Below are 27,093 nucleotides of genomic sequence, written 5' to 3' on the forward strand. Positions count from 1 at the left end.
CCTTGTGTTGGTGGCTCTTCCTGGGGTGGGGGGGGTGGGGTTCAGCCACCAGTCACACTGGCCGTTTTGCATAGCTTATCATGAATTGAAAAATGGCGTTAACATCAAACAACAACAACATAATATCGTGTGAATAACGCATATTGAACTTCGAACAGGTTAGATTCAGATGTCTAGTCACGTGATACACCGGCAGATCTATATTTTGATTGCTCACCTGAAAGTATACACAGTACGAATAACGATCTCAATGAACTTAAGCGCATATGGTGACAGTATATAGAAGTGTCCTCACTCACGTGGTTTCTCGCAAAAAAGGTATTCGTTATAAGCGAATAAAACGCGGAGCAGCTGGAAACCTCTGCACACATAACAGGTTCTTAAGTATTGGAGTTCAATTTACCGCATATGATTTGAATGCATTCTGAATACATACACAAAAACTACCACGAATGTATTTACTAAGGTATTATTTTAACAACAATCGTTGCTTTATTCTCAGGTAGGCATTATACATTGATTAGAGTTTCTGATCAGCTGAAGATCACAGTCTTGTATCGCCACTTGATTGGTTGTCATTAAAATGTGACTAAATAGATAAATAAATAAACAATAAATAAATAAATAAATGTGAAGCAGACAATTACAAAATGTATACTTTTCTAAATCTATAGCAAATACATTTATTCCACCAAGGTTCACGTGACATAGCTAAAGGTTTTTTCTCTTACCTTTCTAGCCATGATGTTATTTTCTTTTATTACTATGGATTTTCTTTCTAGTTTTGACCGCATCATAATTCTGAACGTAGAAGTTTTCATTTACTGTATCAAAACGTAAATTGCTCTACGCGTGTCATTCTGGATAAGAATCTTTAACCCCTAGTCACTCCGGCATCAAACTGGGGAAGGTAAAACAAAAAATCGAATCTTGTTTTCCGGTGATGAAAACCTGAACTTTTCACCGTAGATTTGATAATTAAAGTGAGTGAGGTACATATCCACACGCATTCACCCACACATACACGTTATTTACTGGGATCTACCGTACTGTTTACGTACGCACTTGAGAATTCTAAGCACCAGTGTACATGGGAGATAACCTGTAAGGGTTTCATTCTTTACCAATCTGAGTAAATTCCTTTAGAATGCAATACCGGCATGGCGTTTTGAAAACGGCACTGACTACATAAACCATTCACCGTCGGGGACAGCTTCACTTTGTATTACTTTAGCCATGAAATTTTGATGAAAATAATGATACATTTACTATTACTGCGATAGATCTGATAGTTTCAGGGTTAAATATTCGATAATAATCGTACCTTATTGCGATTTCGTTCGTAATCAGTGCTAAAATCGACACAAAGCGTTTCTATACAAGTACGCAATTATATTCCGTTACATTTTCTATACTTCTGTTCAGTATTGAAATTTCCAGTCTTTCCATATCCCCAAAATCATTTCAACCAAAAGTATCTTCATACGCGAATCCACAAAGAAGCTCTTGTCATAAATTATTTTCGATTTTTGGGATAGGTGAACTGTATGTTTCACATGTTTTACTTCCGGGTCATCATTACTATCTGATGTTTCGCTGTACACCGTTGCCAAGATACACACATAAACACACTGTAATATGCCTACATCTAAGCTTGTGATCTTCATCAGAAAATACAGGAAATATACTCTGAAATAGATAGGAACTACATTAGCGGGTACTGACCCAAAAGTAGTAATTGTGATGCGATTCCTATCAGGTCAAATTTTTAGTGCCTAATTTAGGTCAAGGTCAAAATTTTAGAGTCTAATTTAGGTCAAATTCGCATATGTGCATGCGAATTTCAGCTCTGATTAATTAATATTTTTTGTGGCGAATTAAGAGTTTAAGATCTGTCAGAAATTGTGTTACGTAGATGCTCAGCAAGTACAATATTTGGATCAGGTATGTTTAAAGCCACAAGATTAAACTTTTCATATCTTCCTTCGTTATAGGAATTTTCAAAGCAGTCAAGATTTTTCCTTATTAGACGATTTCTGTCTGAAAATCTGTTCAACGTGGGAGAAAAAGAGAAAGAAAATTTATAAATTTAGCTATTATAGAAATAAAATTTAAATTAAAAAGCTTTGAGACAAATCAATTTAATTTTCATACAATTTTAAAATATCAAAACGCCAAATTTCATAAAGCAAGGTTAACCAATGAATGATATTTAAGAAAAGTGGTAGCCTGAGTCTCTGAAAATGCTAACTTACAATGTTTGGTGCACAAAGGCAATGAAGTGTAATAGATCACAGTGAGTATAGAGGCAAAAAGTACAATATATGTTTTAAAATATGTATCGATGTTTAATTTGACGAAAATTTGAAAAGTGCTATGTTCCAGATTTATTTTGTCAGGTAGTTGTTATGACAAATAATAATATACTCAGATTACCCACAGTTATAACGGCAGTCATGTAATGGGAAAATATCCATACATGGAGGCTTTACCTTACATGGCCCAAGCAATGTATTTTTAGGTACTCTATCCCACTTTGGTAGTAGGAACTAGTCCTAGCGGCTTTTGACGAGTACGTTGGACATGTTCAAAACATGTTATGGCATCATACTTTGTATCAACCAAGTTAATCAAAACTCTTCTGTCTATCTTAAAATACCAGACCAGACCTGAAATGACTTACCGAGTAGTATTTAGTGATGAATTTTATCCGGCAGGGTAAGGTACGCCGTCCCATTAAGACATTTATTGCCGTACCACAAAGACGAAGGGGGGGGGGGAGGTAAGGTATCGTACCAGTAAAAGTTAACATCGACTTGCATCACTAGAAAGAATAGATACCTGGGTTCTAAAACACAAATAGATATTTTATACCATTTTTATTTTGCTGATCTATCAAATTTATTGAACCATTGGCACAGCAAATTATGCATGGCCAATAGATCCTATTACGTTGCATTCATTTGTGCTTTGGAACTCCTATACATATATTACTGCTATCTGACTGCTAAGCTGCTTAATTGGTTTGTGACAATTTTAACATTTAAAATTTGAAATAAATAAAGAAAACAATGAAATTAATATTTAAAAAACCTCAACCCCCAAACGCCCCCCGCCCATTTACAACTTATCGTTTTCTAGTGACTGTTTATTTCTCTAGGTACTAAAGCATTACACACAAATGTACAGAAATAAAAATATATTGCGCAGTAGCAAATGATTTTGCGCTGGAAATCATTACAAAGTTTGATTGAAATCAATATATAGGCTTCATATTTGCTTTCAGACACATACACTGTCATCTGAATACTCAACTCTATTATCTGATGATCAATGTTTTCATCAAAATCAATACTTTTACCTGAAGATCGATGTTTTAATCCAAATCAATACTTTTACCTTAACAGCAATGCTTTAATCCAACTCAGCTCTATTATCTGATGATCAATGTTTTAATCCAACTCAGTACTTTTACCTGAAGATCGATGTTTCAATCCAAATCAATACTTTTACCTGAAGATCGATGTCTCATACCAACTCAACTCTATTATCTGATGATCAATGTTGTAATCGAACTCAATACTTTTACCTGAAGATCGATGTTTAAATCATAATCAATACTTTTACCTGATGATCATGGTTTTAATCCGACTCAGTACTAGTACCTGATGATCACGGTTTTAATGTAACTCAATACTATTACCTGATGATCACGGTTTTAATCCGACTCAGTACTAGTACCTAATGATCATGGTTTTAATCTAACTCAATACTTTTACCTGGAGATCAATGTTTTAATCCGACTCAGTACTAGTACCTGATGATCACGGCTTTAATCTAACTCAATACTATTACCTGATGATCACGGTTTTAATCCGACTCAGTACTAGTACCTGATGATCAGGGTTTTAATCCGACTCAGTACTACTATTATCTAATTAACAATGTTTCAAGACAACTCAGTATTTTTACATGATCACGGTTTTAATTCAGCTGAATATAATTAACTGTTGATCCATGTTTTAATGCAACTCAACACTACTACCTCATGATTAATGTTGTATTGCAACTCATTACTATTACCTGATAATCAAGGTTTTAATCGAACCGACTGTCACTCGCGTATAGGCCTGCACAGCCACATCAGACGATGCCAACACCCCAGAGACAGACAACACCCCAAGGACGCTATTCGCATGGTCTCTCGAGTTTGAGTCGCCAATGATGAATCGAACCGAACAGCATTACCTGATAATCAAGGTTTTAATCGAACCGAACAGCATTACATGACAATCAAGGTTTTAATCGAACCGAACAGCATTACCTGATAATCAAGGTTTTAATCGAACCGAACAGCATTACATGATAATCAAGGTTTTAATCGAACCGAACAGCATTACCTGATAATCAAGGTTTTAATCGAACCGAACAGCATTACCTGATAATCAAAGTTTTAATCGAACCGAACAGCATTATCTAATAATCAAAGTTTTAATCGAACCGAACAGCATTACCTGATAATCAAGGTTTTAATCGAACCGAACAACATTACCTGATAATCAAGGTTTTAATCAAACCGAACAGCATTACATGATAATCAAGGTTTTAATCGAACCGAACAGCATTATCTAATAATCAAAGTTTTAATCGAACCGAACAACATTACCTGATAATCAAGGTTTTAATCGAACCGAACAGCATTATCTAATAATCAAAGTTTTAATCGAACCGAACAGCATTACCTGATAATCAAGGTTTTAATCGAACCGAACAGCATTACATGATAATCAAGGTTTTAATCGAACCGAACAACATTACCTGATAATCAAGGTTTTAATCGAACCGAGCAGCATTACATGATAATCAAGGTTTTAATCGAACCGAACAGCATTACATGATAATCAAGGTTTTAATCGAACCGAACAGCATTAACTGATAATCAAGGTTTTAATCGAACCGAACAACATTACCTGATAATCAAGGTTTTAATCGAACCGAACAGCATTAACTGATAATCAAGGTTTTAATGCAGCTCAAGACTATTACCTGATGATAAATGTTGTAATCCAGTTCAGTATAATTACCTAATTATTGAGGTTTTTATGTACTCGTAATTCTCTTTCTTCTTGCAGTATAAGTAATCTGCGTTCTGCAGCAAGAAGCTCTCCATTTTTCAGATGTTTTGTGTCAAACATCAATCAAAGTTCTACTTCTATTATTTGCTAGTCAAAAATATAGTTTCTACTTCTTTTACTTGCTAGTTAACGATCAAGCAAAGTTTCTACATTTATTACTTGCTGGTGAAATACATGCATTTCTGTTTCCCCTGGGATTTTATACCGGCTGCCTTTTTAGGGTGTTTTATGCTCGATACTTGTATTATGACAACAATCAAAATTATAACATGTAACTGGTGTATGAAGTAGTGAAGTCAACGGAATCAACAAGAAAGTGAGTAACATATCTGAATTAGATTATCACGAATGATTAAGCTGACCACCTTAAATAACCTTATTTTTGGATTTTGTTCTTCTATCTCTTCTCCTTAATGTATTTGTCGATTTATGACCCATTTTCAGTGACTTTCGTATTCTCTGCATTTGACTATTCACCATATTTTCATTGTTGAGCTTAGTTAGATAACTCAAGAGATGAACATGACATTGAATAATCAATATCTAGTTCATCTTGACAATCATCTTCATGCTTTGTACATTTTAGTCATCTTTTGTAAACGTGTATGGCTGGTACATCGATTATTCGCAGCGTCGTATATGGTTTTATATTTTCTTTCATTCCAAGTAAAATTCTACATTCTAAAATTTGAACTGGTTTGAAATTCGCTTGATTCTGAAACCTTTGTTTTATGTATTCGTTGGTATATTTATTTATGTATTCTCTATTTTGCTTTCTCCGTTAATTACGTTAGTTCTTTGAGAATGTTTGCAATGATCAATGATCATTTTAACACTTCCTTGACTACATGTATTTGTACTATTTATTTTCAAATACATTTGTAATAGTCAAATTATACTTCTGTTTTCTTGCAGCAGTAATTCAAGCTGATAATAAGTCAATACAAAGAAAATATGGTTTCGGCCACCTTCTTTTTATTTGCAAGTACCCCTAAAATTTACTTGTTTGCGTGTGTAGTTTTGTGGCAGAGAAGATTGCCATGAAAGAAACAAAGAAGAAATAATAGACTGCTTTACAAATAACTTTGCAAATAAAAAAAAATACCGAGAGTATAGAGATGAACCTGGAGAATAACTTGGAAAACGTACACATGAATTTACAAATAGCCGCAGCTGAAATAAAAATTAACGAGAACGAGAAATCAACATTGTCTGAAAGTCATGATGAAAGCCAAGGATAAACAAGTTGAAATAAAATGTATCATTGTTTTGGTGGTTGACTTAAATAATTCTTTTAGGTATTGAGTCAATGTAAAACAAAATCTGTGTTCCAAACTTTGCTAAAGATAAAACATTATAAATTAATGTACTAAAAGAAATGCTGTAAAATCGAACAAATTAAATATAAACCGATGCTCATTTTATATCACTGGGACAAAATAAATAGTGTAACGAACAAATTGAGTGCATAAATTGTAAAACCTACTGCTGTTTGAACCCTTCATCTCCTACGTCATTCCCGAAGGTCAAGCGCATGAGCAAATGTGTCGCAGACGATCTGTCTAAACTGATATCAAATGCAACTTTCAATGAATATAATCAGTGTAGAATTTAAGGAAACAGAAGAATACAAAATAAAATAGAAAATTTTAACCAACAAAACTATTTCCGCTGCCACCGTGGACGAATGTTTGACTTGTTCTTTAGCTTGCCAGATTTTCACACTAAGTACAAGTCCTAAAGGAATATATTGTCATGTGACCAGTCTAGTAATAATAATAATGCTGGTCTTCAAGTTTTAGAAGTCGTCTGCTTCAGAGATAAAATGTACTATTTATTATGGATTTTGATGTGCTAATTCAAAAATGACAATTAAAACAACTAATTGGTTACTATTTCCAAGATATTTTAGTTTTAACATTTTACGTTAACATATATTGTGTAGATAGTAGAGTTTTAATCATAAATTGTAAACTTAGGTCTTTTCATGTGTTTACGGTTGCCTTACATGATAATATTTCACCTGTCCTATTTATGTAACACTTTAAAAACATCAAAAGGGTTATATAAATAAAATTTATTACGAAACAAAAGGCAAAAGTACTATTATGTATATATAAGTACATAGTTTAGTAATTATTCGGTGTATACTCGGCGCTTCTTGGATTGTCTCTTGTATTCATTAATTGGAGCATCTCTTGTCGTGCTCGTCGCTCACTGCTCCACAATTCGGTGGAAAAAAATCTAGATGAGAGTGCAAAAAATGTATCTTTAGTGACACGTTGCACCAAGGCATTTGTATGCCTTGAGGAGGTTTTCCACCAACTCTCTTGTCTTGTTTTTCGGAGAAAGTCTGTTACCACTAATTGGAGGGCTTGCCTAGCAGTGTACGGTCATATTTATCATCTCAGAAAAGTTCGCAAATCTGTGGACCAAAACAGACACATTCCTTTATCTTAGCTATACTTAACATTGGAAATTTTTCACGGCGGTACTTGAAAGCTGCTTGAGTTTTGTCCATGATCTTGATAAAGGTCTTCATCAGACCCAGCTCGATCTGCAAGGGTGGTAACAAAATCTTCCATGATTCAACAAGTGGTGGATGCTGAACACTTTTCCTTCCAGGCTCCACTGACTGTCGGAGTGGCCAATCTCTCTTGATGTAGTGGGAATCTCTCGCATGACTATTCCATTAGCAGAGAAAATAGCAGTACTTTGTGTATCCATTCTGCAGACCAAGCAAGAGAGCAAGAACCTTCAAATCGCCACAAAGCTACCACTGATGTTGGTCATAGTTTATGCACCTCAAAAGTTGTTTCATATTTTCATATGTTTCCTTCATATGAACTGCATGACCAATTGGAATTGATGGCACAAAACATTGCCATTATGCAGCAAAACAGATTTAAGACTAGTCTTCGATGAATCAACGAACAGTCTCCATCATCTGGATCATGAACGATGTTATGAGCTGCCATCACACCATCTACGTTGTTGCTGGCTACAAGATCACCTTCTATGAAGAATGGGACAAGATCCTTTTGACGGTCACGGAACATAGAAACCCTAACATCACCTGCCAGGCGATTCCACTGCTGTAGTCTAGAGCCAAACACTTTGCTTTACTCTTGGATAGTTCCAAATCCCTGATACGGTCATTCAGTTCACCTTGTGTTATGAGATGGGGTTCAGAGGAGGAGGATGGGACAAAATGTTGTTGTTGTTGTTGTTGTAGGATTTAACGCCATTTTTCAGCACACGATAGGCTATACATGGCGGCCAGTATTAATGGTGGAGGAAGAACCCGGGAAAACCCCGGAAAGAACCACCGACCCACGAGAAGCTACTGGCAAACTTTCTCACATACCCACATTAGCCGAATCCGAGACTCGAACCCACGCAGAGGTGAGATGGCAGTGATCCGTAACGGAGAGCGCTTTAGACCACTCGGCCACTCGGGGCCCCGGGAGAAAATGCGGGTCATGTGACATTGATGGTTCAGGACTAGAAGTTTCATCCTCTTCCTCTTCCTCGCTTGACTCAAGTGAGAATGATTTTGGTGCACTAGGAACAGGCAATCCTTCTGGGTGGGGTACTGGATATATAGCTGATTGAATGTTTGGATAATGCAGAGTCCACTTTTTCTTCTTTTCACAATTTCCCAACTAGAGGCACCATGCAGAAGAAACAATAGCTGATGTGATCTGTTTGCTTCTTCCAAATCATGGGCATTGCAAAAGGCAGAGATTTCGTTTTTCTGTTCAACCACTGGCGAAGATTTGTTGCACAAGTGTTGCAAAATATGTGTTGGTCCCACCTCTTGTCCTGATCTCCAGTTTTACAGTCAAATAAAGGTGAAAAGCTTTCTTAGCCATATTGGTTATACTGCGCTTTTGTGATGCAAACGTCACTTCACCACAAACATAGGAGAAGTTATTTACATTGTTCATACAAGCACAAGGCATCTCTGCTCACTTTGGCGAAACAGAAATGTGTCCCTCTGCAAATTCAAACACTGATAAATGAGAGAGCATGAAACTATATTATGTATAATGCACATTTTTACAAAATAATATATTGACGAGTGCTCAATATTTCATCAGAACTCAAATTATATGATAAAAAATTATGGCGTGCATACTACTTATAATCATAAAATAAATAATTATTTTAAAAATAATTAATCATAATATATTGAGAATTAATTTTAAAATCCCCTTTCATTTTTAAAGAATTAGTAAACATTTTTTATGATATTAGTTCATACTTTCACTAGTTAAGTTATTCTGTAAATTAGAATAATACAAAAATATTCTTAACTAATTGTAAATAGGGAACATAATTAAAGAAAAAAATGTTTGATTAATGAATGTCGTATATAGTTTTGGAATTTAGACCTTTTGGATATACCGCATTAAGACGGTGAATCCAATAGGTTTCCTTTAGCATACGTTCGATCTCAGAATCAGCTAGAACAATAGGTTGAAAGGAGAAATCTTGCATAGTATGGGAGCTCATGTTAATATGTGCGGCAACATGAGATGAAAATGATTGATCGATATTACTTTTTATGCCTGATTATATTGGTTCATACGTTTAAATATTTGTTGACTGCTTTGTCCAATATATTGGATGTAACATTTTTTGCATGTGATCAAATAAATAACATTTGATTATGAACAATGAGTATCACGATGCATATTAAACGTTTCTTTCGTATTATTGCTACTGAAATAAGTATCTTCATTAATAAAAGAACAGTGCTAACATCTAGGTCTATTACAGTTAGGTGATGATCCCTTTTTATCTGATTTTTTTTCTAGTTTAGAATTAATTAGGAAATCCTTAAGATTTTTAATCCTTTTATAGGCAAGTGTGGATTTGCTTTCGGGTAGCGATTTAACACTTGCTTTACATGATAATTTTAATAAATCCCAATATTTACTGATAATCTTACCTATATTAGGCAAACTTGGATTATATTTAATAACAAAAGGAAGGATATTATTATTTCTATTTTTGAATTTAGATTGTAAAGATTTAAGTTGGGTAAGACCTGCCATCCACATATATAGCCCTTATCCCGTATGTGACTCACCAAAACTTTATTGTTTTTTTTATGCAAAAAAAATCGACATTTCACGACAACAACGTTGTCAACACAGGACAACCTACCATGACATCGCAGTCGATACAACTTACCCTGCTTTTGCGGTTGATACAACCCAGCATACTTATTCAGTTGATTAAACTCATCATGCTTATTCAGTTGATTCAACCCAACATGCTTATTCAGTTGATTCAACTCACCATGCTTATGCAGTCGATACAACTCACCATGTTTATACAGTTGATACAACTCACCGTGCTTATGTAGTCGATACAATTTAACATACTTATATAGTCGATACAACACACCACGCTAAAGCAGTCGATACAACTTACCCTGCTTTTGCGGTTGATACAACCCAGCATACTTATTCAGTTGATTCAACTCACCATGCTTATGCAGTCGCTAAAACTCACCATGCTCATACAGTCGATACAACTCACCATGCTCATACAGTCGATACAACTCACCGTGCTTATGTAGTCGATACAATTTAACATACTTATATAGTCGATACAACACACCACGCTAAAGCAGTCGATACAACTTACCCTGCTTTTGCGGTTGATACAACCCAGCATACTTATTCAGTTGATTCAACTCACCGTGCTTATGTAGTCGATACAACTCACCATGTTTATACAGTTGATACAACTCACCGTGCTTATGTAGTCGATACAATTTAACATACTTATATAGTCTATACAACACACCACGCTAAAGCAGTCGATACAACTCACCATGGATATACAGTCGATACAACTCACAATGCGTATGCAGTCGATACGAATCGCTATGCTTATTTAGGCGGGACAATTTACCAAGCTTATGTCAGCTATACAACTTACTTTGCTTATGCAGATGAGACAATTCACCATGCCCTTATGCAAGCGATGCAATAAAAAACAGTATCAAACCAACAGTACCGCATCTCATCTGTTACAAGTTTTGAGGAAAAGGAACGGGCTTATTTTGACTCTGGTAGATTTGTTTATATATTAAATTGAAAACGTATGTCGTTTTGGTTTAGACCAGGGGTGGGCAAACTACGGCCCGCGGGCCGCATTAGGCCTGCCAAAGGCTTTCATGCGGCCCGCCAAGGGTTTTCATGCGGCCTAGGAACAAGTCATCATTCGCACTGACTCTGTTTATGTTACTCTGTTTATCAAATAAATGTGCTTCTTTTGAAGTTTAAGTTTTCAAATATTAATAACATATTAACAACTAAAAATGAATTAGATGTTATTTAGAAAAACCTTTTGTTTTTGCTATTTCAAATATTAATTATTTTACTTAATGAACTATGCGGCCCGCGACAAGGTGTAAATTTGTGTATGCGGCACTTGCACTGGAAAGTTTGCCCACCTCTGGTTTAGACGAATGACTCCTTATAGAATTATAACTATGAATTTTCCCCCATTAATTTCCTCCCTTGTAGACGTATGCATGTATCGCATTGGCCTTTGTATAACGAGAATTCCCAACTACGAACAGCACAGCTTTATGCATCGGCAGATCCGAGTTTATTTATAATTGGGATCATAAAGAGAACTATCAGTGTACAACCTATTATGTATTTTAGTATGCAACAGTAGATGTGATTTTATGTCGCACGCATCAGAGTGTACAGAACACGAATAAGTCATATAAATCTTACTTTTGTCACGCGAATATATATGGTACATGTCAGTTCTTCCGGATGCATTTTGACAGCACAGCTGTTCCTAGGTTGTTTTTGTTTTTTTTCTTCTCACTTATATATTTGCATTGACTTAAACTCCAGTTCTGTAATGTAACCTGTTTGTGCATGTATTTCCTTGTTAACGTTTTTATTTGTAATCTGATAATTTGATCCGGCTCTGACAATGTTTGTTCAGCACCGACTACCGCTAACTTCCTATTAGACGTTTACGCTTTAAAGAACTTAAACTTACACTTCTAAGTAAAAATTAAACACGGCCATGCAAATTAAATAAAAACACGTACAAAAGCATATTCCTACCGAGGTTACGTGTTGCCTTTTCGCACCGAATATTTTCAGATGGATAAGATGTGTTCAGTACCAAACAGGTTTCTCTCCAACTCGCTTAACCGGCTTACCACCTACTTGACCAAATATCATACAACAGCTTCGCCAAATATTTATCATAGAAAGTGAAGAGAAGATCTCATAAACTTTCAAAACAATCGTATTGAGCTGACTCCAGCTTTCATACTTACATTGCCTGAAATAAATCTCTGCCGTTTTGTGGATCCTCCTCCTAAAAATAATGTAAACCATATTAATGCATTAAAAAGAGTTGAGATGTTTTGAAGAATAAAAATATATCGACAACATGAAATGATGATATGTATGTATACTAAAGATTGATGTGACCTGTCTATAAAGGACACTCAGGAAAGCACACATTTTCATCCTTAATGGACACGACTACTTTATATAAAGGTTATGCAAGTCAAATGTTTGAAACAGGATTCATATACGTTTCTCTTTATGAACAGATTTTCTCTGTATAGACGTCCACCAAGGCAACATTCAGTGCGTATGGAAGAGACATTGTGGGTTTCTAGATCAATTAAATTTAAGTAAAAATATTAATATGGTTGTTAACTGAGTGTTGTTGACAGCTGAACAAACTAATGACTGGTAAGGAAGTGCTGTTGACAGTTGAACTAAAACACGGCAGACATACTTTTCCATGGATGGTTCCTCAAATCGGAATTAACAGTGTATGGATGGGGGGGGGGGGTGCGTTCGTGCGTGCGCGCGAGCGTGTGTGTGCATGTGTGTGAAGTTCCAAAGAGTCAATAGGTTTTAACATTATTCACTGTATTGATGGGCGCCCCAATTTCACCTCTAAACATGTTTTGGCCTACATCCGTAAAAATGAATAGCTGATCACTACATGTTCGCCCCCTCCACCCCCACCCCCCCCCAAAAAAAAAAAATTCTGCGAGCCAGTACAGGCCTTAGCAAACGCGGGGCCCGATTTGGATCGTTTTGGCGGGGCCCCTTGGATTATCGCGCGGGCCTCCCTGTGAGCACGGCATTTGGAAATAAACTATTAAACAAGTTTTATATGATATTGAACTTAAATTGTTTTCCATCGCTTTAAAATTACTTTCTCTCTGAAGATATATTTGTAAAAATTACTAACCCTGTGAGTGCGGGGCCAGATTGGGTAATATCGATCCAATCGGCATAAGGTTGGCCCTGCTGCGAGCGACCCAGCTAAATATTGGTTTATCAGAGTACATACAAACAAATGATCTGTCTGTGTCTCGCCTAGACAATCGTATAACAGTAGTAAGTGGATCATTATAATGCAATCACCCAGATGTCATGAAAAACTAGAATAGGTAAATATCCCATTTCGCAGGTATAAAATTAAAATGAACTGTTGTATCGATAACTTGAAATAAAAATCTGAAACATGCAACCGTCATTACATGTAGAAAACATTAGATGTGACTTCATAACATGGACTTATTATGCACTCTATGATAGTCCCACACATCAGATTCCTCTTTCAATAACCCAACGACGATATATCATATGCAGTCAAAGTTCCGACATGGCTACTTACCTGTACCGAGGTCGTTGCTGACATCTTTTATTACTGTAAACGAATGGGATCCCTGGAGTATAATGAATCGATTGCGCTGGATTTTTGATGACTTTTGCTCACCGAGTTTGGAACTGAAAATTCACTGAGAAAAATGAATCAAGGCATCAGTGAATTCTACCAGTGCCAATTGCAGCGACACAATCATTTGCGACACACTATACCACCTTCTAGTTGATTATCGCTCCACCTACAACTCCCGGTACCACGTTCTTGTTGATTTTCACATCATCTTGCTTATCGGGTCGGTCGTCCATTAAATGTATTTCTTCCATGTTGGGGATGTAGCGGAAATGTCCCGCCAAAGTGAGACAGGTGAGCCAGGTAGTTTCAAGATGGCTTCCCTAGAGTTCCTTATCGAAATAAGGGAAATTTATGTCTGGTGGAAGGTAATTTTGTGCCGTACTGTGCGATGGACAATATGCGGGATGCATTTGTCACGCCGGCAAGACCGGCTATTCAATAAGAAAATATTTCACTCGTCGCTTTTGTGAGGTACACAAAGGATCGGAGTACTGAGAGGTAGCGTTTGTGTATGACACGCTCCTGGTTAATGCAGCAGTAGAGTCAGTTACAATGCTTTGTATAGTCAGACTGAAAATAGTGGTTGTCAGGTAAATTTGAGGGATATACGATTAACAGCAACGGAAATGAGGTAAAGAATGGCAGTATCACCTGATCAGCATACATCCTATTAACCTATCACATGTTACAAACAATTTCTTCCCTTATGACACAGAATGCTGACCATATTAAGGACTAGTCCGTATTACACTGACTGTTCGTCATAGTTGCTGCTATGTTTCCGGGTAATACAGAGATGCGAATTCTCAGACCGAAAATTCTATTGTTAAACTGACTTCTTGAGTCTACTGCTTTATTTTCATTTGAAAATATTTCAGGAATATAAAAATATTGCATATTGACTGGTTTAATTGCAGAAAAATACCTCGGAGTTTAATAAATATCTCGATTTTTGTGCTATTTCTACCAATTGTCTGTGTTTATTACCTAACCACGGATAAACAGAGGATTAAAAAAGAAAAAAAACCTGTCTGGCCACTCGTGTATCATTTTACACCTAAGTGTCCATCACATTGCTTGTATAATAGACACACTAAAATCTGATCCAGTATAGGGCACTAAAAAATTTGTGGTTTTTATTAAGACATAATGATACAAAAATAGTACACATTTTGCTAACAAACAGAGAATGACAGAAGCTTAATTTATGTTCTTTCTATTGATGTATAGTTCTTAACATAACATTTTTGTTATTTAAAACAACTATTTAAATTTTCATATATATATAGATATATTATAATCAATAGTAAAATATGCAAGTTGCCTGTCAATAACACAATGTCAAAAAGGATTCATAAGACTCCTGGATGGCTGCTGTATGGATGTTTGAATGACCTTGCCAGTCGTGCCAGCATTAGTCCGTTAGTTGACTGCCAATACGGGTGCTGAATATTACTAATGAATGAACGTTTGAATGACTGTTATCACCAGAATCGTGCCTTAATTAGTCTGACTGAAAGTACCAGACTGGAGATTCCATTCGTATTGATTGATTCAGCTTACTCTGTAACAAGAAATTAAAATTAGCAGTGTTCAGTAACTGAAGCAAAAGTTGTGAAAACTGTCCAGCATTTTCCCCCATTCCCCATCTGCTGCGTCCAGACCCCTCCCTCCCTCCCTCCCTCTCTCTCTCTCTCTCTCTCCATATATATAATTCTATACTTTTGAAATCAGATGAGGGTTTCCTTTTACTATAACTCGTACATGTAATTATATATTTTAGGGCATAGAAAAAGCGTCTGATTTGGGGTGGGGGTGTTGTTATATTTTTTTTTTTTACCATAGCCTCCCTTTGCGTTGCGCAAATACTGAATTTGGATTCCAGTAAAAGAACAACATTTGGATTACAAAAATCAACAAACCCATTAACATTTGTGTTGTCATAAGCAATAATAAGTTATTTCTCTTGATATTTAGATTCTAATTAATATCATGAAATAAGTTTGTTTTATTAACCAATTACAAATAATTTTAAATTGGTAAGTCTGTCAAGCGAACACCACCACCGAAAAAATACCGAACCGTCAAAGAAGATTGTTTAATTGAATACATCAGCTTCACCAGATGATTAGAGCCCTGTTTTGAAGTATGCCATGGTTGCTGGTTAGACGAAACTTTCTCATGATGTATAGATATCTACTATTTTAGTTATCATTCCCCCCAAACATGCAAATATTTTTTCTTTATTCCGAGAATCTTTCAATCCATTCGTCCAAAAAAAGGAAAACAAAAAAGAAACAAGTTATATAACAACATTGAATTATACCAGGACAATGAAGGGTATTGTTGTAAAATCCTGAAATTGTATCGTAAGGTAGCGTACACAAAATTAATCCCATTCCCTATTAAAAAAATGAAGCACGCATCTTAAGAAAGATAAGGTAATATGCCAACTACGGTGTAGCGTCGCTCTTTTGTTAATTGATACATGTACTAACGATAGGGAAAAAAAACAGCAGAGGTATGTCTTATGTCATAGAAAAACACAGATACGTGTTGTTTGCTGCGAATATCATTTTTTCTCTCCCAAAAACTGTTGTTCAAACTGCATCTAAAATCGTCAAGCATGTAACCGACATAAGACGATTCTTTTTTTTCCGACGTATTTTAGTAGCCAAGCATTACTCCATGTATTTTAGTAGCCAAGCATTACTCCATGTATTTTAGTATCCCAGCATTACTCCATGTATTTTAGTAGCCAAGCATTACTCCATGTATTTTAGTAGCCAAGCATTACTCCATGTATTTTAGTAGCCAAGCATTACTCCATGTATTTTAGTAGCCCAGCATTACTCCATGTATTTTAGTATCCCAGCATTACTCCATGTATTTTAGTAGCCCAGCATTACTCCATGTATTTTAGTAGCCCAGCATTACTCCATGTATTTTAGTAGCCAAGCATTACTCCATGTATTTTAGTAGCCAAGCATTACTCCATGTATTTTAGTAGCCCAGCATTACTCCATGTATTTTAGTAGCCAAGCACTACTCCATGTATTTTAGTAGCCCAACATTACTCCATGTATTTTAGTATCCCAAAGTAAATTCGGACATTGCAAAAATTAATTGCAAGCATATTGCTTTTCGTAAACTTAATAATTTCGCTTTCAAATTATATCTTGTAAAGGCTATGCTTATATAACATATATGAACGCGGAAAAGATCAGTTCCTAGTTGTAACGGACGTGTTGTAGTGGTTATTATGGCAAAATGTAAGGCTGCATCTTCATTGCAAAATAATTACCTAACACTCCACTTTATTAATAATGTTTCATCGTGTAAAGAGTTATAAAAGAATAAAGTATGTATATAGATGTGTAAAGGAATGATGTATTCACCTGAAGAGCATCCGTAAAAATGATGCGAAAGCGCTTGGGAGATTAAAGCATGGATATTTTTCTTATCTTCTGTTACATTAACTTATATATATATATATATATATATATATATATATATATATATATATATATATATATATATATTTATATATGGATGTGTGTGTGTGTGTGTGTGTGTGTGTGTGTGTGTTCATGCATATTTTATAATCCGTTATGTTGGTTATTATCCAATTCAAACAAAATTAATAATAGATAAAGAACAATATTTAGTGCAAGAAGAAAACTGATGGCATTCGTAATTCTTCCGCTTTGTTTTTAATATCTCATTGTAACCTCAAAGACAATTTGGCCCAAAAGGCTAAGATAACATCGTTCTATTACTATTAAGGGTGCTCGATGGACAAAGAATGACATGTAAACAAAATAGAACAGAGCAAACATATCAATCATCTGACGCGTGATGGGTCATTATGGGTGACCAATAAATTATTTATCATCTATTTCATTTATTGGCTCTCTATATGCAACGGTGGTATAGTTTCTCTACCATAGGCTATCAGACAAAGGAAAACATATCACCGACAAAACTGGCGGACCTCAAAAATAGCTTTAGGCTAAGGTGTAGTATCAACGGTCAGCGAGTTTGTTGCTGGACAGTGTCCCATCGGCGAGTTTTTGTCTATATGGGGGATGTCTCTTGGACGAGTTGTCCGGTGGGCGGTTAGTCGCTAGGCGAGTTGTTGTGCACGATCAAAGAAGATAATTTACATATTTGATGGCATTTGGAAGTACCTCGGTGATTCATGCGAGATAAACATATGCCTCGGATGTATGTCGGCGCAGTAATTTACGGAAAAATCATAAATTGTGTTCACCAGAAATATATGTCCCAAAACAAAAATAAAAATAACTATAAAAATCACCCCAACAAAAATCTCCTTAATCCATTCGGACCATCGCATCCATTTCTACGAATGGATTGACTGTAAAACCAAATGAGATGCTACGGTGAAAAGAAAACAAATAACCAAAAAATAAACAAGCAATAGTTTGATAATTAATTACTTCTCGGTCAATTCTTGTTTCGCACACAGCCGAAGTGATTCGAATGGTAGATATCTACATTACAGGTATAATGCTTAAGAATGACCTCGAAGTTACGAATGACATGAAGGAATACTGATGTAATGAAGTTACGAATGACATGAAGGAATACTAATGTAATGAAGGAATACTAATGTAATGAAGGGTCGAAACGACATCTATAACCAATACAATGGTCTCTGAAGCGGACGAGACCGAAACTCACGATGCTGCGAGTAGCATCATCTACTGCTTCGGTACTCTATGGTCACGGTTTGCCTATAATTATATTTAATTAAAATCTTTCATTTGCCATTAACTTCTTACAAAGTATTAAAAGCATGGATAGAATGGGCACACATTAATTACATAAACAAAAACAAGACTAAAACATACTTGCACTAAATCACAAGGCATGCATAGATTACGCCACAAGACATACATAGACTAAATCACAAGACATACTTTCTAAATCTTAAGACATACACACTCTAAATCATAAGACATATATGCTGTAAAACACGAGACATACATACTGTAGAACACGAGACATACATACTCTAAGTCATAAGACAAACACACTCTAAATCACAAGACATACATAATCTAAGTCATAAGACAAACACACTCCAAGTCATAAGACATACCTGCACTAAATCACAAGACATGCATACTCTAAGTCATAAGACATACCTGCACTAAATCATAAGACATACATAGTCGAAATCATAAGACTAACCTGCACTAAATCACAAGACGTACATACTCTAAGTCATAAGACAAACACACTCTAAATCATAAGACATACATACTCTAAGTCATAAGACATACACACTCTAAATCATAAGACATACATAGTCGAAATGATAAGACTAACCTGCACTAAATCACAAGACGTACATACTCTAAGTCATAAGAGAAACACACTCTAAATCATAAGACATACACACTCTAAATCACAAGACATACGTTCTCGAAATCATAGGACATACCTGCACTAAATCACAAGATGTACATACTCTAAGTCATAAGACAAACACACTCTAAGTCATAAGACATACATACTCTAAATCATAACACATACATACTCTAAGTCATAAGACATACACACTCTAAATCATAAGACATACATAGTCGAAATCATAAGACATACATACTCTAAGTAATAAGACATACACACTCTAAGTCATAAGATATACACACTCTAAGTCATAAGACATACATAGTCGAAATCACAAGACTAACCTGCACTAAATCACAAGACGTACATACTCTAAGTCATAAGACAAACACACTCTAAATCATAAGACATACACACTCTAAATCACAAGACATACGTTCTCGAAATCATGGGACATACCTGCACTAAATCACAAGACGTACATACTCTAAGTCATAAGACAAACACACTCTAAGTCATAAGACATACACACTCTAAATCATAAGACATACATAGTCGAAATCATAAGACTAACCTGCACTAAATCACAAGACGTACATACTCTAAGTCATAAGACATACACACTCTAAATCATAAGACATTCATAGTGGAAATCATAAGACTAACCGGCACTAAATCACAAGACGTACATACTCTAAGTCATAAGACAAACACATTTTATATCATAAGACATACATAGTTGAAATCATAAGACACACAAACTCTAAGTCATAAGACATATATACTCTAAGTCATAAGACATACACACTCTAAGTCATAAGACATACACATTGTAAATCATAAGACATACATAGTCGAAATCATAAGACAAACCTGCACTAAATCACAAGACGTACATACTCTAAGTCACAAGAGAAACACACTTTAAATTATAAGACATACACACTCTAAATCACAAGACATACGTTCTCGAAATCATAGGACATACCTGCACTAAATCACAAGACGTACATACTCTAAGTCATAAGACAAACACACTCTAAATCATAAGACAAACATAGTCGAAATCATAAGACTAACCTGCACTAAATCACAAGACGTACATACTCTAAGTCATAAGACATACACACTCTAAATCATAAGACATGCATAGTCGAAATCATAAGACAAACACACTCTAAATTATAAGACATACATACTCTAAGTCATAAGACAAACACACTCTAAATCACAAGACGTACACACTCTAAGTCATAAGACATAAACACTCTAAATCATAAGACATACATACTCTAAGTCATAAGACATACACACTCTAAGTCATAAGATATACACACTCTAAGTCATAAGACATACATAGTCGAAATCATAAGACATACAAACTCTAAGTCATAAGACATATATACTCTAAGTCATAAGACATACACACTCTAAATCATAAGACATACATAGTCGAAATCATAAGACAAACCTGCACTATCTCACAAGACGTACATACTCTAAGTCACAAGAGAAACACACTTTAAATTATAAGACATACACACTCTAAATCACAAGACATACGTTCTCGAAATCATAGGACATACCTGCACTAAATCACATGACGCACATACTCTAAGTCATAAGACAAACACACTCTAACTCACAAGACGTACATACTCTAAATCATAAGACAAACACACTCTAAATCACAAGACATATACACTCTTCATCATAAGACATACCTGCACTAAAGCACAAGACATACATACACTTAATCACAAGGTATACATACATTAAATCAAAAAGATATAGACCAGGTTTCACGATTTTTACACGCGTTTCCTTTATGTTATATTATAAACATTCTGCAAAATTTAAACATATATCATACACACATGAATGCATGCATGCTTACATACATACATACATACATGCATGCATGCATGCATGCACGCACGCACGCACGCACACACACACATACACACACATACATACATACTTACATACATACATACATACATACATACATACATACATACATACATACATACATACATACATACATACATACATACATACATATACACGTACGCCTTTTGTATAATGCGCATGTGGATCCTTATCTGCGCTGTTTGTTTTACTAAAGGATAGAACATACCAGGGGCACTGCTCTTCGCGGTTGTATTACATGCTATATACCGATTCCGATACCAATAAATACGGATGACCGTATTCTTCTGGTGAAAAAAAAAATCGCCTTCTGGGCTACCTATTTCTTGCTGATCAATAGCAATGACATAACTCCGGACAAAGCTTTCTGCTTTGGGTTTAAATGAACAATGAGATATCGACGAAACCCACCCGAGGGAAAATAAACGTAAAGCAAACTAGGGCAATATAAATTGTGTCCTTGACAATAGCGACATAAATAGCACAATAAATTCTAAAGAGAAGCCAACGACACAAAAGTTCATTACAGACTAAGACCTTTTACGTATACTTATCTGCCAAGTAGTGGACGAAAGTTCCTCATGTATATTTAATCTCGGGTCAAAATGCCATTAAAACACACAGCTACTGAATTCACTGCATACCAGCTGCATGGTAACCTATTAGTTTCGGAGAAAAGCTGTAAATAGAAAGTTGCAAATACTAGTAAATGTCCTTGAAGAAAAATTAATGAGAAAAGTGTTGGTACATTTTAGCTAAATTAGTGCGTACGTGATTGCGTACGCATACATACATACATACATACCATGAAAATATACCATTTTGAAAGCATGTTCAAAAGTATATATTTCACAATTTAAAATATGTCCAAAGGGTAAATTTCGCATAGAGCGCAGTCGAATATCTCAGTGATTTATCAGCAAAATGGGAGCGTTTTCTTCTAAGATTCTTTGGAGCAAAATTTATAGATGTAACCTCTTGCGATTTTGGGTAAATATTTATTTAATGTCGGGAACCCCCCACCCCATATATTACAATATCACACAACATGTCTTTTTTTATATCAGTTGAAAATAAATCACTAATTTTATATTTTCATATTTTTAAGATAGAGGTATTTTGGTGCCAAATATATCGAGTTTTTTCTCATATGTAATGTTGGGGTTTAAAAACAAGCTTTGGGGACAAAATCCCATAAAAATCGTCCTTATCCTTTTTATTTTATAAATTAATAAATAAATAAATGTTCCAACTCATTAGTAATTATGTTTTTGAAAACAAAGGCAATTGATGGACAGTACACTTAATTTAGTTATTTTGTATTTAGAGCATATTTTAATGGGTAATAAAATGTGAACGTCGAACTAACTTTGGGTATCTTTGATTTCAACCAAAGAAAATCACTGCATCAACGATAATCATTGTAACTCTAACGCAGCTATTTTAGTTGCACTCATTACTGGCTCAGGGTCGTATCCTGTTTGCTGACTGCCTTGTTTAACAGCAATTGTTGTTGTTGTTGTTGTTGTTGTTGGGTTTAACGCCATTTTTCAGCACATGATAGGCTATACATGGCGGCCAGCATTAATAGTGGAGGAAGAACCCGGGGAAACCCCCGGAATGAACCACCTACCCACGAGAAGCTACTGGCAAGCTTTCTCACATACCCACATTGGCTGAATCTGAGACTCGAACTCACGCAGAGGTGAGATAGCAGTGATCCGTAACGGAGAGCGTGTTAGACCACTCGGCCACCCGGGGCCCCATTAACAGCAGTACTTTAAAACACAGAACAATTTCAAGACAGTAAAATCTGATAGTTAATATGGAAATTGTCATCAATTTTCTAGTTGCTTCCATAGGACTTGTTTTCCGACATTTAACTCTGCTTCTTACTCTCAAATCGTACTGCACAAAATAAATTTAGATAAAGTCTTCTTGTTTGAAAAACTGTTTCTTTCTAAAAGCCGAGGTTTTTTTAATATGTAAAAGAAAGATAAAATAGTATATTCTACATAAAATGCCCCAACCCGTTGCAAAGTTTTTTTCTTGTTTTTGTTTTGTTGTTGCTATACGGTTGCTGCTGCTAATTCTGTTTACTAGGAAAAATACATCCTTTTTACTTGTAGTCTAAATCCTTGAAAAATTGGAATGGGTGAAACTCGCTTGAGTTACTGACGTTGTTCGATATGTACCGTCCCCTCCACACAATAAAAAGACAAGAAATAAAAAAGAAAATAATTCCACAACAGATCTTAAAATTAAATGAACTAATTGTTCTTGTGCCTTGAATGAATAGTTTAAGAGAATGGAAATATATACCAGTCTTTAGGTAAAATTAAATAAACTGTGTTGAAATGGACCATTACTTGCAAATATTGGCGTGTATATTCTGGTCTACGAACATATAGTTGTGACACCACTAAGTTTCATCTGGTATTTTTATGATACATTGGTCTGTTTATAGTTGTGACGACACTAAGAATCGTCTGTATTTCTATGATACACCTGTATAGTGATTCACTATTGCCATAAACTTTATTTTGAAACTGTTAAAATATCAAACGGAACAAAATTTTATACTATATAGGTAATGATGACGATAATTTAGACCGTGGAAACACACGAATAACCAAGTTTATATGGCTGTCAGATTTATGTATTTACAAGAATAATTATTTTAACACGAAAACATTCGGCCAAGCATGTATTTTCTTATTATCTTTAACATCCGTACGTGACAGGAATACGTACGCACATGTTACTGTTATTGTGTAAACACGTTACACACACGCAGACCCACATTATATAAGTATCACATCTTTCACATACGTATATGAGAGACACAAGTATGTACACGATAACTATCTCATGCGTGCCTTCCAGGGCCCTAAGCACTGAAAATTCTATCGTGCCCCCACCCCACCCCACCCCACCCCCATTACGATTTAAGAAAACGAAACAAACCCCAATATTAAAAGCTAAGACGGTGGGAAAATGCCATAATTCCAAATTGAAATACTCGTGCATGCTGGTCGAAATGGTCATATATAAATCATTCAATTGTATCGGTTCTTCCTCCACCATTAATACCATGTATAGCCAGCCTATCGTGTGCTGAAAAATGGTGTTAAACTCCACAACAACAACAATCAATTGTATCACCAACAATTAATTTGAAATTTTTCTGGCACCCTTGTTGGGATGGAACCCACCCCCACACACCCCAGTAAATGCTTAGTTTGCTTAATGGGTAATCCGGCATTGCGTACATGGTAGAAACAAGTATGTACACGATAACGAGATCATGCACGCACATGAAGTAACTGGCATGTAGACGATAAATATTACAAGCGTACGTAATAGAAACACCGCTCCGGTGGCATATTGGTTAGAGCGTCCGCCTCTGATGCGGGAGGTCGTGGGTTCGATCCCCGGCCGAGTCATACCAACGACTTACAAAATGGTACTAACAGTTGCTCGCTTGGCACTATGCATTAAGAGGTCAGTGTTAGGACCGGTCGGCCTGTTGTCAAGATAACGTGACTGGGTGGGACATCATGCTACATGTCTGCGGCACGATGCCCCAGTGCTAGACATCACTATAAACTGTCACACTGCAGACATCGTAGCGATATGACTGAAAAATTGTTAAAGCTACGTTAAAAAATCCAAATCACACAGACACACATGTTGTGATGGATTTAATGCCATTTTTCATCACACGATAGGCTATACATAATATAACTGGTGGAGGAAGAACCTAGGAACATCCAGGGAAGAACCTCCGACCCACGGGAACCCACTGGCAAGCTTATACGATAACTATCACATACGTAACAGGAACATGTTTGTTGATAAATCAACAATTCAAGATGCTCAAACGAGTGGAGAGCCATATACAAACTGATTTGGGTTTTGGTCACTTTGTTTAACGGTTACATGATTGTTAAACAAATGGCATTAATATACCGGGAAAATTAAATTGCCTCTTGAACAAACTTTAATTGACTCAAACAAAACTTACTTGAATTAATAAAAACCTTATCGAACCACCTTTTTACAAAAAAAAAAAAAAAAAAAAAAAAAAAAACAGTTGGAATGTTTTAAACATGTACAATGGACCTAAGCTAAAGATCACAGTGAACCACATTATTTGTATACCACAGGTTCACACAAAGAATACAACAATGCTCTACACTTACCAGCTGTTAATGAAATAATGTCGAAAGTATAGTTTATATTGATTTTAAGTTACATACCTAGCCAACCATGAAAACAAAAACAGTGACTCAGTTAATTCACTCAACCCCTACATTTACATATAGCGTTTGGCGGCCACGTTAATACAAACAATAAATTTGCATAATTGAAGACTCAATAAACTTACACTGAGAATGTATCGCAAAACTGATCAATTTTAGTACACGTGACCTACGCACATGTTATCCTGCATATACTCGATAGTTATTATGAACTTTTGTGTTATTAAGAAATACGTACAAATTACCATCATGTACGTGTGTGATAGTTGTCAGGTATGTACGTGTTATTAGCATGTATTTCTGTAATAATAGCATTTATTATCTACATGTGTTACGAATGCCAATGTTAATTATCATGTACTTACATTATAATTCATATTCGTAATAATGCACAATTTAGCGTATAATGTACTATTTGAAAGCATAGGATTGTGATGTAACAGTTTCCAAGCTCCTCAGTATTTCCTAGGTGTTTTGCTACAACTACAGTTACTTTTTGTTTTTTTTTAATAAATTATTTTGAGACGCTTTTCTACTTTTTTTTATATAAATATTTATCGCTGATCAAATAAGTACTTTTAAAATGTTTTAATTTTTCTATAATATTTTTGATGCAAAGAACAGTTGGTAACTTCGGCTAAATACGTTACACTAGACATTTCATGTTTTCAAAATCATCAAATTTATCAATCTACGGAAGTGTTGAGAGCAAGGACTCTGATGGTCACGAAGCTATTTCCTCTTTGGTGATTTGGCCAACCCATAAAGTATAAGTCGCCATCAAAGCTAACAAATTCCAGTTAGATGAAACTAAACGTTGATTGTGAAGTCAAAATGTTCTGATTAATACTCGTTGTAACAATTATTTCTTTTGATCCATTGAGGGAGGGTGTCATACTCTGAAAAGTCTTTGTAGATAGATATTGTCCAGTCTCGAAGAGATTCTTTTGAAAATCATTGGAAAAATCCTGTCCTAAATGCAGTAAGCCGTTTTCAGTAGCTAGTTTAACATATAGACTTAAAATAGTGAACACTGAAACTTCCATAATACCAGTTTACATTTTTTTTATCTGTGTTAAAATATCATGTCCTTCCTAATCATGTTTTAATTTTGTATCATAGATGAATGTCTTCAACGACAAACTAACGAACAGGCTAAGATTTCACAATATGACTAACTAAACTTTAAAAAATGGTGAAGTAATTACAACAGCTTTTTCAAAATGTATCAATTACTACCGGGGGTGGGGTGGTAATAGCATGAACACAATCTATTATTTTGTTTTATCGACATACATAGATTACTGAAATTATATGAAAATGCAACAATGTACTGAACAATGAGAGAGAGAGAGAGAGAGAGAGAACGAGAACGAGCACGCATACCACGCGTAGCACTTTTGATATATCATTTGAAACAGTCTATGGAAGTCGTTTAGACATGGAAGCAACAGTGTTCATTACTGTTGCCAAAACTATAGTAGGAACAAAACATTCCACACGAAGCTGAATTATTTAATTTAATCCAACAGATTCCAATTTGTTGTAAAATTTATCCTACATTCCGTTTTTAAATTCTAAATGCTTCAAATTAATCTTCCACCTATGTTTTTCTTGGA

At 35.4% G+C, this 27,093-nt stretch overlaps 1 protein-coding gene across 1 annotated transcript; it reads right to left on the reverse strand.

The window, feature by feature from the left end:
- Positions 1-930: 930 nt before the first annotated feature.
- Positions 931-15,412, reverse strand: LOC149802212 (uncharacterized). The gene is made up of 3 exons (XM_089956625.1): positions 13,833-15,412; positions 12,466-12,506; positions 931-1,689 (listed from the first exon to the last, which is right to left on the reverse strand). The coding sequence occupies exons 1-3, from the start codon at positions 13,854-13,856 to the stop codon at positions 1,422-1,424; spliced, it is 333 nt and encodes a 110-aa protein (XP_089812751.1). The 5' UTR covers positions 13,857-15,412; the 3' UTR covers positions 931-1,421.
- Between the last annotated feature and the right edge of the window lie 11,681 nt (positions 15,413-27,093).

This window comes from Sinohyriopsis cumingii, chromosome 4 (assembly GCF_028554795.1).
Source record: "Sinohyriopsis cumingii isolate HCF-2022 chromosome 4, ASM2855479v2, whole genome shotgun sequence".
NCBI classification, from domain to species: domain Eukaryota; kingdom Metazoa; phylum Mollusca; class Bivalvia; order Unionida; family Unionidae; genus Sinohyriopsis; species Sinohyriopsis cumingii.

Excerpts from the sequence above, each read along its gene's own strand:
- LOC149802212 (XM_089956625.1), bottom strand. The coding sequence starts at position 13,856 with ATGTCAGCAACGACCTCGGTACAG. Across the intron at positions 12,507-13,832 it reads CAGCAACGACCTCGGTACAG|GAGGAGGATCCACAAAACGG; the intron begins GTAAGTAGCCAT and ends CATTATTTTTAG. Across the intron at positions 1,690-12,465 it reads AGAGATTTATTTCAGGCAAT|AGTATATTTCCTGTATTTTC; the intron begins GTAAGTATGAAA and ends TATCTATTTCAG.